Consider the following 16212-nt stretch of genomic DNA (forward strand, 5'->3'; position numbering starts at 1 on the left):
GATGAGAAGATCGATACTTCATATTGTTCTTTCCGTCAAATATGAAGCTGGAGACAACAGTCAGGTTTCTGCCCAAAGGTAAAAGACGGGCCTGCCAGCACGTCTGAAGCTCACTACTTAAAAAGTTATATCTTTGTTCATTAAAAAAAAAAAGTGTAAAAAAGACAATTCACAGTATTTCAGGCACACTTGCTCCTGTTTCCAGTCTTTGTGCTACGCTAGTTCTGATGTAGCCCATTGTTTAATGCAAGGGTGTAGATTTCTTTTCAACATCGGTGAGACACATATTAACTTGGTCTGAAAGGTTTGAGCGTCGAGCACTTCATTTCCTGCAATGGGCGGATTTTTATGCTGCAATTCATAGTGGAACTGTTTTTATTTATGTAAAGGAAAACACAGGTGACAATTTCAAATACATATTGCTTTGAGGTGGCATACTGCCCCCTTCATTACCAAAGGCATTGTTGAGCATTGTAGCGGTTCTTCAAAATAAAAGCCCTTTGCTACTTTTATGTTTTGCATCCATGATTTAATGTACAAAATTGAAAGTGTCAATTCTCCCTCTGTCATAAAGAAAACAGTGTATTTCCCCAAATGTCGAACTGGTCCTGGTTCACTGGTTCACTTAGAAGTAATGCAACAGAACTTTTAAATACTTGAGGCATTTAAGTTAATGGATGTGAAATATTAAGTCTGTTCTTATAAATTCCACCTCTTTGCTTAGATTCTTCCTAATTTTCTTTTTTAGGATAAGGAGCTTTTCCAGTATATGGAAGATGGATCCATATTTTAAGTCAATGATCCACCTTGGCGTGAATGTAAGATCTTTCTAAAAACACTTTTTTACAATGGTTTTTTTTTTTTTGGGGGGGGGGGGGGTAAGTCCATGCCGATACATTTCAAATATTAATAATGTAACGATTAGGTCTACAACTGTTTGGATTAAGACACTTGTCATCCAGAGATTCTGTATTTCCAAGATCAGACAAAAAGCTGCTGAGATGCTTATATTGCCCTGTATGGGTCTTCTTTGATGCCTCATTTATTTAAAGAGATGTACAATATATTATATAACTTTCCATTCAGTTTGAATTTTATTTACAAGTGGTGATCCAATAAACTCCCTCTGTTTAAATGTAACCTTTATAATTGCTAGAGAATGTATCTCTGATGAAAGTCTTCAGTGTATTTTTCCTAACTCTGTTGTGACCTCATACAATAAATATAAATGACTGTGTATCATTTATTTGAGCAGATGCTGCTTAAAGAAAACAGAGAAAAAAAAGATGGAATTAATTTCCCTGTGTTGGTGATCAGGTATCAGAGTTCAGTGCTTTTCCACTATTACACACATAAATAAATACACAGAAAAAAACATCTGCCACAAAAATTGTTTGCATTCCCAAATACTAAAATAGATTCCTTTTTAATTACATGACAAGATATTGTACTTTGAACATTTCTCATACAACCCGAAGCAATTACTGTCACTGAAGGTGTGTGAAATTGGTGTAAAAACGCTAAAGCTGACTGTTAATTAATTCTTCCTTTGAAATGGCATTAAAACTCCCCTGAAAATATAAATCCCTAATTGCCGTAGTAAACTCTTACAGGGATGCTGAGGAGGATATAAACCGGGCCGAGCAAAACAACTTTGCTGGAACAGGTTCATCTGAAAGCTTTCATCCATTAACGTTTTTTCATTTCTTCCCCTCTGCCACGGGGCAGAGAAGCAGGCGAGTGGAGGGAAGGCGGATGGTAAAGACTTTGAATTTCACTTTCCTCAACAATCCCAGCTCTTTGCTTATTTCTCTTCATTCGACTGATCCTTTGCTGGCTATTTTCACTGTCTCTCTTTCTCCATTTGTCCTTTTATTCTGCAGCCAATCCTTTTAAGGCTTCCATTACAGGTTCAAATCATCTGATGCTCCTCTGATGCCAGCGCCTGTTGGAGCTTCTTTCAGGGCATCTATTGATGTTCTCTTTCTTTCTATGTGTGTCTCTCCCTCCCTCCCTCCCCCCCCCCCCCCCCCCCCTCTCTCTCTCTCTCTCTCTCTCTCTCTCTCTCTCTCTCTCTCTTGTTTGACCCTTTATTATGGCTGGCACATCTCTGGCCCCTCAGCAGCACCGTCACCTATGAGCAGCCTAGTGCCACCACTTTCAATTTAGATTCTACACACATCCATCTCTCCTTCTCTATAGAAGACAAGCTGAGAACGTGTGTGGTGTCATAAGTAAAGCATGTCATGTCCCCATAAATGTTGATACGAGCCCCTTTACAACGAGCCCACACAGTGCTAGCAATTTAAGCCGTCTGTTCCTTTAAAGCTTTCAACTTTTTGGAGATAATCATAATCAAGTTTATATTCCACTATTTAGCAAGTTCCTTTGTTGGTTAATGATTTGAAGGTAGTGTAAGGTTGCCACCACCTTGTTAACCGAGTCTGGTCCAGTTCATACTGGAAGCATGTTAATTACTCACAAAATGACGGCGAGAATGTACATCGTGTCACTGGAATGGATGTTACTATGAGAGAAGCTGGTACAGGGGCCAGTAGGCAAGTCTTTAAAACACTCTTTTAATAAACTCTGGGTTCACTAACTACATTGTTGGTGCTTCGTTTTATGTGTAAGGAATTCTGTCATCATTGACTAAATTCAGGTTCAAGTTCTCTGACCTGGCGCCTTTCAGGAGCCAGGTCAGCTTTACTGTCATGTTTTTAATCTTCAGTTTTTTTGCCTGTTGTTTTTGCATTGATGGGGTTCATGAGTTAATGTGACGTTCCACTTTCGTGACTAAAATCACATTGTGCACCCAGGGTAATGTAGTTTAACTGCCATGAATCACCTAGAGACAGATTTGGAGAGGAAAGGAAAGGGTTCTGGAAGCTTGTGAGAAATCCCGGTATGCTGAGAGAAGTCCCTGTAGGCCAGAGGGTAAAATCTAGAAGTTGGGGTACTTAAAGCACTGCATATTGTATATAATGTGGAAATATGTTCATTACACATAAAAACAAAATACATGAACATGACCGGAGCAGTATTTGCCTCCCTCTGCTGCCGCAGCACAGTGAGGATTTCTGCCATGGACGAAACCCAAACACCATTCATCTGCACACACTGCCATGACATAGAGCTGGTTTAAAGTCAGCAAAGTAGTACTATTATCCTTAAAATTCTATTTCTTTCATCCTCACTTTTTCCTTCTTCCAGTTTCTTTATTTTTTCTTTTTTTTACCGTTGAAACCACTCCCCTCTGATGCTTCATGTCTTTCTCTCCTCTCCAAATCTCTCCCTGTTTCATTTGATTCACCACCATTTCAATAGCAGTGGCCAAGGTTATTTGGCAGGCGCCACAGAGCACATTTGTTTGTCCCTCTCTGCAACTGAAGAAGACACTCTGCTATTCTAATGGACTCCAGAAGAGAGTCCTTTGAATTGGTTTAAAAAGAAGGCCAGTAAAGTCCCTCTTTCTTTCTTTCCTCTCTCCTTCTCTGCTTTTGTAGGCACTGACAAGGGAGTCTCTCTGTGTTTGCCATGATGCCAGATGTACCCAGGCAGTAGACAGAATGCTAACCCCTGGAAGTCCTTATGTTCCTCCTGCTATAGGACATTAAAGGTTTGCATATTGGCAGCTCCAAATAGCAGTTTGAGGGGACTAACCACCTGTTCCTCAGTAAACAACAGAAAGCATGCAAGGGGATGTCACTAAAATCTCACTTCACATTTCAGCAAGCTTAGGCTATGATACTTAACAATGAAGAAAACCAAAAGGATAAAGGAAGCAAATCGTTGACATTTGATGAGTCCAAACAAGTCCTCCAAACTAAGTAACAAAGTAGGGCTTTTAAAATGACCCGTATAAGCATAAGCAGCACTGCAGGACAACAGTGTTTCTTAATGGTAGTAGTAGTAAAACACAGCTGGAAAAGATTCTGTTTTATGATGTGTCAATTATATGGTTAAAGGGGCAATGTGTAGTTCCTGATGCCATGCGCTGGGCAGCATTTCACCTTGTACAAGAATTTAATGATTTAGATCAGTGGTTGTCAAACTTTGTACCTGACGTCACACCTCCGTCAGAATCAGGCTCTCTCCAGCCCCACCACCAAGACCAGTGTTAAAATACACTCTTCAGCACAGACGGGAAGGTTTCTTCCTAATCACAGGAGTATTTCTTGTTGACTGTCTTCATCCACGCTGAATGAAAGGGCAGCATCAGAAGTGACATGTCAGTGTTTTCAAACCAATCATTTTACCTCTGCTTACTCACTTTCCATCACAGTTTAGATCGTAACTTTAGCTTAGTAACTCATGACCATGGTTACGTAACAGGCTGATATTGAAACAAAAATATTTTAGGAAAAGCTAAACATATTTTAAATTATATTTCACAAATCTTAAAAGTATTTTTTTAGTATTTTATTAGTTTAGTAATTACTGTTTCCTTTTTTTATTTTGGAGATTCCTTCCGGTGCCACCAGGGAGAGCTTGAGTACCACCAGTAATAAAGAGTACCACAGTTTGAGAACCAGTTATTTAGATGACACTGTTCAATATTGTGTACAGTTAGACACGCAATTAACTTGTAATGTCCACAAAAATGTGACACAGCATTCTGCGTTTAAAAGACTGTTGTCATGGACGGGTCCCCAGAGAGTCTAGCTCCATCCTGTGGAGATTGCTCTCCCATTTAGACCAACAGCCCAGCAGAGAGGAAGGACAGGCAGGGCGAGGCAACCCAGGGGCCAGGACAGCTCACCTTCTCCTCTCATGTTGCATACTGGACACAGTGACTTATTACCAAGACAGGATAGACCAGGGCTAGCTGGTTAGTATGCACATTTCAGTAGATATTTCTGCAACACAACATACATGTCTTTGACATAACATCATAACTATTCTTCACACTCTGTTAATAATGTTAGTTCATTTTTTTCATAATCTTTCTAAAATCTGGCCATATCACACTGCACCTTTAAGGGCTGATTAGATTAATGCAATAGACTGTACAAAACGATGGATAGCTTGACAGCTCCCCAAGCAAAAGCATGTTCAAATAAATCTTTCCCAAAGATAATTTCTGTCAAAGTAGGTCGTTTTTAATCACACTGATGTTTGTTCAAGTGTTCATTTATCTTGTACATGTGATTTTGAGTTATTTGATGCTGACAGCTGTGATCGACTCACCATTGGTCGGGCGGGTGTATGGATGGGACTTTAATTATGTGACTCTGTTGCCCAATCCCTACTGGGCAGACTCTGGTTGCAAAATTACAAAATGGCAGTGCCCATATCTGGAATATTTTGGCTTCACATTTGTACAGTTGGAGCAAGTGGAGCTGCGTCATTCATCTTAATATACAGTCTGTGATTTAGGTACAAAACAACTTGATCAGGTTTAGTTAAACATCATCGCTTGGAGGAAGACCGCTTCTGCTGCTTCTTGGTTAAGGGGAGCTTTGTTGCCATGGTTACTATAAGAAGCACATGGTTTAGGGTAAGTGAACAATCACGGTCATGCTTAAAAAATATTTGTAAGATGCAAAAAAGAAACGGCGGACTCCTGAGTTTAAGTCCTATGTTTTGTTGACTCATCCATCCACCCCGAGCTCCTCACTGCATGGACTTTGTGTCACGCTGCGGTGAGGTCTGTCATGTCTTCGGGTTTTTGTCTTGTGAATTTCCTGTTTTATTTTGAAACGTAACACTCCTCTCGTTCCAGGTCACTTGCCCTTCCTCTTGTGTCACCGGTCTGACATCATTCCCTGATTTCCGATTTCCACCTATGGCTCCCCTTCCCTCATGTGTATAAAGTCCGGGTCTTCCCCCTTGTTCCAAACCAGATTATTTCGTACCTTGTGTCGAATGTATCCAGTGTTTTTTTCCCCCACAGTCTTGTTCATGCCCTCGAGTTTATCGCTTCCACGTCCAGGTGATAGAATTCCTTGTTTTGTCAAAGTGTAGTGTTTTTGAATTCTCGTTTATCCATTGTTTTTCCCTCCTGGTTGGAGCGTCCTTGTTTAATTAATTATTTTGTTCACTTTGCCTTTTGTTATTCCTCCTGGACGGAGTGACTTTATTTTGTACTTTGTTTTATTACTGACGACTTTTGTTTTGTTCCTCCTTTGCGGAGTGATTTTTTGTTTGTGGCTTTTGTTCTGTGCCACGTTCCTGTCGTCAAGCAAATAAATTCAGTGTTGATCCGCGAACCTCCGCATCTGAGTCCTCTTTCCTGCCTGGGCCTGACACTTTGATGCTCCAAAATAACTTCACCTCTGTCGGTCATGAACAAGTCTCTATCAGCAGGTCCTTGTCTGAGAGACATAAATTAATACTAGACAGAATATTAGAATGATCCATAACATTTGTTAAATACGATCAAGAAACATCTCACAGTTGTGCACCCCCTTAAAAAGAAGAAGAAAAAGAACAATGAACGGGTCTTGGAGCCATAATTCCCATCACTCAAAGCAACTGAGCGGACAGCAGCTGATAACTAAAACCAAAAACTGGCAAACATAAAATATATTTGGATGGTTTCATCGCAGGGCGGCACAGTGGTGTGGTAGTTTGCACTGTCGCCTCACAGCAAGAGGGTTGCTGGTTCAAATCCTTCTGTGTGGAGTTTGCATGTTCTCCCCGTGTCTGTGTGGGTTTTCTCCTGTTTCTCTGTCTTCCTCCCACAGTCCAAAGACATGCAGGTTCATTGATGACTCTAAATTGCCCCTAGGTGTGAATGGTTGTTTGTCTTTATTTGCCCTGTGATAGACTGGCTCCCTGTCCAAGGTGTACCCCGCCCCATGCCCGATGTCAGCTGTGACTGGCACAGCCCCCCACGACCCCAATAGGGACAAGAGGCTGAATATGCATGGATATTTCATTGCTCTCTCTGAGTTCCTCATGTATTGAAAAAAAGACACTCCTGAATGTGTTACACAGATGTTGGCCTGATACTCTGTCACAGTCGTAAGAATATATCAATTCTACGCAAGTACCCACCTTTCATAACTCTACAGTGTTTTCAAAGCATACAACTATTCATATAACCTACTCAAAGCACATAATCAGTAGTAATTGCTAAATGAGGCATGCAAAGATTCCATTAAGAATCCCTTTCTTCCTCACTTCTCACAGGCAGTATAACCCAGCTCCGTGTGAAAGGCTAGGCTTGTGCCAGCGGCTCACAGTGCAGCTCTGTATCCCCGCTGCTTGATGCACACAATACAAAACACTCCAGAGTTGGATTGCAGTCATGCAGGGGTCAGCAGCTCCCTTGTGAGAGGAGCTGGAATGTTTTCTCTCTGGTCGTAGGGGAGCAGAACATGTTGATGGGGGTTTATGTAGTAGAGACACAACAGCACTGACATGTTGCTGTGGAGTTCTATTTACTGACTTTCTTGATGCTTTCAACAACAATCTATGAATATAATGGTCTTTTTTTTGTGTGTGTCATGTTCTTTTTGGCATACATAAATGAAGTTAATCAAACGGCAGCATGCCAAGGGGTGATCACATCACCTTTATATATCCAGGAATGTATTACAATTCCCCTATATTTGTCAGACCCAGGGCAGGAAAAAGGACTCAGATGCGGAGGTTTGCGGGTTTAATACTGAATTTATTATCTTGACGACTGGGACGTGACACAGGGGAAAAGCCACAAACAAAAAATCACTCCGCACAGGAGGAACAAAACCAAAGTCGTCAGTGTAAAACCAAAGTACCAAATCAAAGTGCTCCGTACAGGAGGAAAAGACAAAAGGCAAAGTTAACAAATAAATCTCAAAATAAGAACACTCCGTACGGGAGGAATAAACAAATACAAAGTGAACAAAATAATTAATTAAATAAAGACGCTCCAACCTGGAGGGAAAAACAAAGTCTCAAGAGAATTCAAAAAGGGAAAACTTACTTGGACCAAAATAAGGAGTACAAAAACCTGAACAAAGAAACAAAGATCTCAAGAACATGGACAAGACTGTGGAACAAAACGCTGGATACATCAGACGCACGGTACTAAATAATCTGGCAAAGAAAAGGGGTAAAGACACAGACTTTATACACATGAGGGAAGGGGAGCCACAGGTGGAAACAATCGGGAATCAGGGAATGACATCAGACTGGTGACACAAGAGGAAGGGCAAGTGACCTGGAATGAGAGGAGCGTTATCTTTCAAAATAAAACAGGAAATTCATAAGACAAAAAACCCAAAGACAGGACAAACCTCACCGCGGCGTGACAGTACCCCTCCCTCTAGGGCCGACACCTGACGGCCCAGGGAGTTCAGGATGGGCTTGAAAGAAGTCCCTGATTAAGCTAGGGTCCATGATGTGGGGAGAGGGAACCCACTGTCTTTCTTCAGGTCCATATCCTTCCCAGTCCACCAGAAACTGTCTGCCCCGGCCCCGGTTGCGTACCGCCAGTTACTGCTTGACCTTGTAAACTGGTCCCCCTTCGATCACTTCCGGGGGAGGAGGGGGTGCCGCTGTTGGTACCACGGAGTTCTCCTTCGCTGGTTTCACCTGGCTGACGTGAAAGGTAGGATGTACGCGAAGAGACCGGGGCAGGCGAAGTCGAACCGACGCAGGTCCGACGAGTCTGGTGACTGTGAAGGGCCCAACGAATCTTGGGGCCAGCTTCTTGGAGGGGACCTTGGCCGACAACCAAACCTTCTGGCCGGGCTGATAGGTAGGGGCAGGACGTCTCTTGCTGTCTGCCGCTCTTTTCACTCGATCCCCCTGTCGAATCAGTACTTGACAGGCAGCTGCCCAGGGGCGGCGACAGCGTCGGATCATGGCATGGGCTGAGGGAACCGACACCTACCGCTCATTCTCTGGGAAGAGAGGTGGCTGATAACCAAAGACAATGTGAAAGGGAGAAAAACCAGTAGCAGATGTGGGAAGAGCATTGTGTGCATACTCAACCCACACCAGGTGCCTGCTCCATGTGGAGGGATTCTGTGAAACCAGGCACCGGAGGCCGGTTTCCAGTTGTTGGTTGAGGCGTTCGGTCTGGCCGTTGGCTTCCGGGTGGTAACCAGAAGTCAGGCTGGCCTTGGCGCCGATGAGCCTGCAAAATTCCCTCCAGAACCGGGACACAAACTGGGGCCCCCGGTCAGAAACAATATCGTTGGGGAACCCATGGATCTTGAAAATGCTAGTCATCATGACCTCTGCCGTTTCCTTGGCGGCAGGTAGCTTAGGCAAGGCAATGAATCTGACCATTTTGGAGAATCGATCAACTACAGTGAGGACAGTGGTGTTACCTTGGGAGACCGGGAGCCCTGTGACAAAGTCAAGGGAGATATCTGACCACAGTCTGGAGGGAATCGGAAGAGGTTGTAGCAAGCCCATGCGGTGCCCGGATGATGTTTTGTTCCGTGCGCAGACCAAACATGCCATCACATACTCCTCTGAACGCTGAGAGAGGACTGCTCCAACCCCTTCGTTGGAGGCGTCCACCTCCACCAGGAATTGGCGGCGCGGGTCAGGCATGGAGAGGATTGGGGCTGAGGTGAAGCGCCTCTTGAGGGTCTGCCAGGCCTTCTCTGCTTCCGGCGACCAGCGGAACTGCACCTGGGGGTAGAAGTGAGAGCATGGAGAGGAGCAGCTATTGCGCTGAAGCCTCTGACAAATCGCCTGTAGAAGTTAGCAAACCCCAAGAACCTCACCGCGGCGTGACATTATTCATTGTTAAGTATAGTTGAAATGTCTGTCTTTGTATTTATGTATTCAATAACGCGTCTTTGGTTTCTTGTATGCTTTGATTTCTACAACACATTCTAACTCCTAACTCATCACTTGGTCAGGACATCTCGGCACCATGCGTCTAGTTTTATGAAGGTTTTTGTTTGTTTTTGATTTTCCTGTCGCTCCAATACTGAACTCTGGAAAACAACATGTTAAAGATATGGTCTATATTCTGAAAATCAGTTGAGCCTCTGAGACAAAGTGTTCCACCATTCCTCCCCCCGAGCTCGTATAGCCCTTCCTCGCCTCCTAACACGCCCCCTCTTGTGTGTCTCTACGTTAGTTTACAATGCTAAAAACCAGTGGGGAACCTTCAGGGCCTTCTACGCCTTCAGAGAAGGCCTAAATAAATAAGAAATAATAATAAATTCAATAATAATAATAATGAAGTATTCAATAAAAAAATATATATATATTTTTTTTTATTTCTATCGCATTTAATTTAATACAATATATTAATACATTTTCTCTCATCTTTGTTCTAAAATTAAGCTTTCTGTCAAGTTCATGTCCTGAAAACCTGTTATCCAATCATAATCGTCTGTCTCTATTAAGGCCAGGTTAGCTGGCTCATTCATTGGTTAGGACTTCACGAATCCCGGGGAAGGCCAAGCTATATGTTTTGGTGTGGTGAGTGACGGGCAAATCGACCAATCACGGTTTGATTTCAAGAGGGCGGGAATTAAACAAAAGATCGAAGGCCTTCATGAAGTCCAAGCAGCGAATCTATGCAGAGTGGTGAAAGCGGTTGATTTAAATGGCGGAAGACGAGAGTGACGTTGTGGCTAGCTTGATAGCATCGCCTTTTTCAAGGCGGGCCTTCACAGAAAAACTTGAAATAATAAAAAGCGGAAGACCAACTCCAGAGCTGGAATTAAAAGAAAAGGTTAAGAAAGTGGAAAGGCATTTCAAGACCGAAAATTATCAGCGGTATCCATGGATGACTGGCTGTAAGGAAACAAACAGGCTGTACTGCTGGAGTTGTTTACTTTTTACAACTGACAAGTCATCCACCTGGGTCAGCGGCGGATTTGTCAGCCTTACAAATCTGACAAAGTCAGCCCATCGACATCAAGATTCTGCGGCACACCTGCAAGCGATGGTCAATTTGAAAACTTTTGGGGACACAAGAATTGATCTTCAGCTAGATGAGCAGCGCCGGAATCATACAACGGCCCACAACAACAAGGTCAGGCAGAACAGAGAAATCCTGAAACGTCTCATCAATGTCGTCACATTTCTTGGAAAGCAAGAGCTTGCATTTCGAGGACATGATGAGAGTAAAGATTCTGAAAACAAGGGGAACTACTTGGAGCTTCTGGAGTTTTTGGCGGGGTATGACAGCCCTCTGCGCTGTCATCTGGATTCGGCCACTGTTTTCATCGGCACCTCCAGCAAAATTCAGAATGACCTGATTCAATCGGTGGCAGATGTAATGACCGAAGCAATGAGGGAGGAGGTGAGGAACACGCCTTTTGTCTCCGTTATGGTAGACGAGACAACTGACGTAAGTAACTCTGCTCAGATGTCATATGTCTTGCGTTACACCACTGACGGTGGTGTCAAGGAGCGCTTTTTCCAGTTTGGTGATGTCAGTGGTGATAAGCGCGCAGAGGCCATAGCTCGTCAAGTTTTGGAGTTTCTGGAGGACTGTGCCTGCACCAATAAAGTAATTGCCCAGTGTTACGATGGAGCTGCAGTCATGGCCTCTGGACTGAATGGGGTGCAAGCTAAAATAAAGGAAAAAATTCCACAAGCTCTCTTTGTTAACTGTTATGCGCACTCTCTGAACCTCGTCATGTCTCAACGTGCTGCCAAAATCAAAGAGTGCAAAAAATTTTTCTCCCACCTAAGTGGCCTCACAGCCTTCTTTACAAGGTCAGCCAAACGCACAAAACTCCTGGATGAAATATGCCAGCGAAGACTGCCCAGAGTGACTCCAACACGGTGGAACTTCTCATCACGTTTGGTTTGCACTGTGTATGAGCGGAGAGAAGAACTCTTGGAGCTCTTTGAATTCATTGTTGACAACCACAATGATTTTGATACTGATGCTGTACACAGCGCTGATGGATACACTGCACTGCTGACGGACTTCGTTTTCTGCTTTCTCCTCGCCACATTCAACTCCGTGTTTGCCTACTCCGACGTGCTCTTTGGGATCTTGCAAAATAAGGAGTGTGACATGCAGTTCTGTTTGTCCAGCATCGAGGACTTTTGCAGCACCACAGAGAGAGAAAAGGCAAAATTTGACTCCATCTATGAGGACACTGTGCGCGAAGTCGGGGTTCCCAGCGGGCGCAGGGCACAGGGAGTCGGAGATGTGTACCAGCGGCTGCACAGTGAAATCCTGGACAACATCCTCACTCAGCTGAGGAACAGGTTCAAGGATCATGAAAAACTCATGTTCCTTGCCCTTCTGGACCCCAAGAAGTTTACCTCACACAGAGAAAACTTCCCCAGCTCTGAGTTCCAGAGCCTCACGGAAAGCTACGAGCTGCATTTTGACCTCCCCAGGCTCAAGACTGAACTGACGGTCATGTACAACATGGCAAACTTTGAGGCAAGGAGCCCAGCAGACCTGCTGCACTTTCTGACTCTTAAAGTGCTGACTGAGAGCATGCCGCAGCTGTATCACCTTACCTGCCTGGTGCTGACCATCCCCGTGTCCACCTCCTCCGTGGAGCAGTCTTTCTCGGCTCTGAAGCGCATCAAGACGCACGCTAGGAACAGTACTGGACAGGACCGCCTGGGAGCTTTGGCACTGATGTCCATAGAGAAAGGACTTCTTTTGGAGCTCAAATCAAAGGACAAACTTTATGACGCCGCCATCGCCCACTTCACAAAGAGAGACCGACGAATGGACTTCGTGTTTATTTAAGGTAGGCCTCTGTTATAATACACCTTGATTATTATTTCAAGGGATTAAGATTACTGGCCAAGTGGACATTTGGGAATTTGTATTTATTGCGGAGGTTGTCCCAGCGCAAATTGCCTTGAATTCAGTATGTGATCAATCAATCAATCAATCAATCAATCAATGTATCAAACGTATCATAAGTGTGTGGTTGGATTTTTCAGAGGGTTTTTATTCTCTTCATGTTCACTTGTCTGTCCCTTTCCCTGTGGAGAATTAAGGAATATAGTAGTAAAAATTGTGACTTCAATTTATTTGACATCTGTATTCATTGCGCTATGCGTAATTGCGCATGGAGAGGCATTTGCACTTCATTGCAACTTTAAAAAATAGTCTTTGTATAACAAGCTTTGTGTAACTTTTGAAATTGTATTGTAGATTGATAATGCTAATGAATTTATGTGTGAATGATTTGTCATGCGCCGTGATTTCATAGCGCTGTCCAAGGTGATGAAATGAGCCTCTGTGTCCGCAGCGTCACGGGGTGACATTCTGGGTGACCTTTTATATTTCCAGATTTTCCGAAGTTAATGTTGAGAATGTTTCTTGTTGCGGAGAATGTTATTGACGTTATGGTCTGTTTGTTTACATCCTTGTCATCGTTAATTAAATTTGCACTTGTTAAACCCTTTTAATTCGTTGTACTGTTGCTTTTTTCCGCAATGATTTTTTTTCTTCTCGGCGGTGAGGTGAAGGCCCAGCTGTAGTGCTCACGGTTCGCCACTGCTAAAAACACATGGCTAACGCATGCTAACATGTGTTTACATAGGTGTTTACCAGACAGGCGACGTTCACAGTCATAAGCCAGTAGTGGCACAGACTAATTGAGACTAATATTTATATAACATCTACCAAAATAAAACACAAAAATTACCTGTTGAACAAAAAGTCTGCTGTCTCAGCACCTGTTTTCAGTCCCAAATCCTGGCGTAGCCTTCTCCACCGCTCAAAGGAGTTTACCGTTTACAGAGATGGAGGGGGATCGGGAGGGGGCGAGGCAGGATGACGGGGAGCAGGGGAGACGAGGGGATTGGATGGAGGGTACAAGCCAATGGAAGCCTTCCAGACTGGATGGCTCCCATTGGTCAATTTCTATGCAGGCCCCTTAACTTTGTTTAACGTGTGGATTTTACTCCTGAAGTTTTTCTTCTTACAGCCTCTTTTAGTGACATCTCTCCAGTTCTTGTCACATGTGTCAGAGTGTTTGCACACAGCACAACACCTGCCCTTATATAGTGTTTAGAAGACGTTAACATATGCTAATACACAGTTATAAAAAAGTAGGATTCCTCATTCAGCTCATCTTCACATCATTTCTCTGAACAGGAAATGAAGAGAACATTTAGCAGAAATTCAAGTTAATGCAGGAGGCCCACAGTGTACTTGGACAGATACGATGTGTTTATGTATGTTGTATTGGTCATATTAGCATATCAGCATTAAATCTAGTTTTGACTGTAAATGTAAAATAGCTTATGACAGCTCTTTTCAACAAAGTGTGTGTGACTCTCAAAGTAGAGCAGAGGGTTTTTTCAGTCCCCCATGGGTCTCGCAGCAATATGTGACTGGAAATTCAAACCACATTAGTCTCATGAGTTTTGCAGTTGTGAAGCAAGTTCTGAAGCAGAAGTTTGAAAGTCACTGGCTTTTAGATCCATACCCAACAGGCTGACTCTGTTTTTGCACTTCTTTCCCGCCTGGATTTATCCTGTCCAGGGATTGAACCGGCAACCTTCTGCCAACTCACTGAAAAAAAATAAGGGACACCTTATCGTCAGGGCCGGCTGGCCTGGCTGCCTTCATTTTTCTTGGCGTAGAGAATCTTTTTAGTCCTCTTTTGTGTAAGTAAAGCAATTTTTTTTTCACTATTTGACTCAAACCTTAACTAAATTAGATGCATATGTGAGTGCTATAAACACATAGAAAATAAATAATTATCAGCATTTTTTATACAAAATAACAAAAATTAACAGAATAAAATAAATATGTTTTCTGCTTAACTTAAAACTGTATAAATTGATATAAAACAACACAAAGCAGAACATAGTACACAATTAATGCCACAAGAAAAGTGCAAACATAAAGTCTGAGTAAAACTTGTACCTCAAAGGCCATGACTGTAGCCTACAGTTGTAGTCTGGGAAGAGAGTAGTAGTCTGTTTTTTCTATTTCTGAGCTCTTGCTGCAGCCACGAGCTGTTAGTCTTTCAGTGCCACAGAGTAAAACTCTGAGCAAGACATTTCATTATTTAGAGTTACAATTATTCAATTAATTAATTATTATTAATTATTGTTATTCATCCATGTATTAGTTTGATGTGTTATTGATCTACCTAATGTACTCATCTAGCAATTGTACCTGCTTATTACACAGAAAATAATATTGTTATATATTTCTCCATACAATTCAGACATTCATTGTACTTTCCCATATTAACCTTAACCAGAGTGTTAAAATCACTGTTTACATACCATATCTGCCTCTGACATTGCCTGCCGGACAATAAATAGGTCTGGGGTTCCCCTAGTTTTGGTGTCCCTTGTCTTTCTTGTGTGCCCACTGCGCACCACTGGAAGCCTGTCACTTTAATTCAGTTAGTCCACCATGGGCTATGGAAAAAGTCAAAGTGCGCTTCATAGATTTTATCGTGCACTTTTTCCACCCATGTTTTTCCTTCTAACCATTCCTCTCTGTATTTTTGCATACTGTTCTGTTTTTGTCTCGGAGGAGTAGTTGCATTGCTGCTAGAAGATGTGCCGCCCGAGTCCTGTAAAGGACTGTTGGCGTCACTACCCTCCATGCTGCTTTGTCGTCTTCCGGTATCTTCTTAGCAAGCAACAATACCTTGACCAATGAGATGAGCAGGATTCTGGATCGTCATACTCGTGTGTGAGTGTTCTGTTAGCTCATTGGTCACAGAGCAGGAGATGCTGAGAGGCTTGGAGAGAGTTTACTGTAAATTTTCTTATAAGGCGCCATTTCTTAATTCATTCTATTGACATTTTAAATGCTATTTTTGATTCTCACGGTAATAGTGCGTCCCTTTTCAGCTCAATACGGGATGCATACTTTTGTTTCTGAATACGGGAAGATTCCGTTTTTCAAGGGAGGGTTGGCAACCCTATGTACACTGTGTGTATGTTCCTGAGGCACGGACAACGTGGGGGAAAAACTTCCTTAGTGACAATAAAGTCTATTCTATGGAGCTTATTTTTAAATAAAAGAGATATCATTACAACACTGGAGTTTTACAAGTTAAATCATTCATTAAAGTGGCATCATTGCTCAGAGCATGATGGAGAGGTGGGTGGAGGGTTCTGGCTGCATCTCCTGTTGCTCTTTTCCCTGGGCTTTCTACTCTTGCATCCAAAACAAGCTCATTAAACTGCAAGCAAACTGACATTTCACCCTAACGTCTCCCTCTCTCTCTTGTTTCACATCATTAAGTGGCAGCGTCAGGCTCAAAGGTAGCTGGGCAAACTCTTTGAGAGAAAAGCAGCGTTTTGATGAGCTTGTCACTTCCTCACCCCAAACATGCCTCA

At 42.9% G+C, this 16212-nt stretch overlaps 1 protein-coding gene across 1 annotated transcript; it reads left to right on the forward strand.

Moving 5' to 3' along the window:
- Positions 1 to 10852: 10852 nt before the first annotated feature.
- LOC310950639 (zinc finger MYM-type protein 1-like) lies at positions 10853 to 12634 on the forward strand (the record flags this gene model as incomplete). Its single annotated transcript, XM_083918544.1, has 1 exon — positions 10853 to 12634. The coding sequence occupies one exon, from the start codon at positions 10853 to 10855 to the stop codon at positions 12632 to 12634; it is 1782 nt and encodes a 593-aa protein (XP_083774670.1).
- Positions 12635 to 16212: the final 3578 nt, after the last annotated feature.

This window comes from Echiichthys vipera (genome assembly GCF_963691815.1).
Source record: "Echiichthys vipera genome assembly, chromosome: 8".
NCBI lineage: Eukaryota > Metazoa > Chordata > Actinopteri > Perciformes > Trachinidae > Echiichthys > Echiichthys vipera.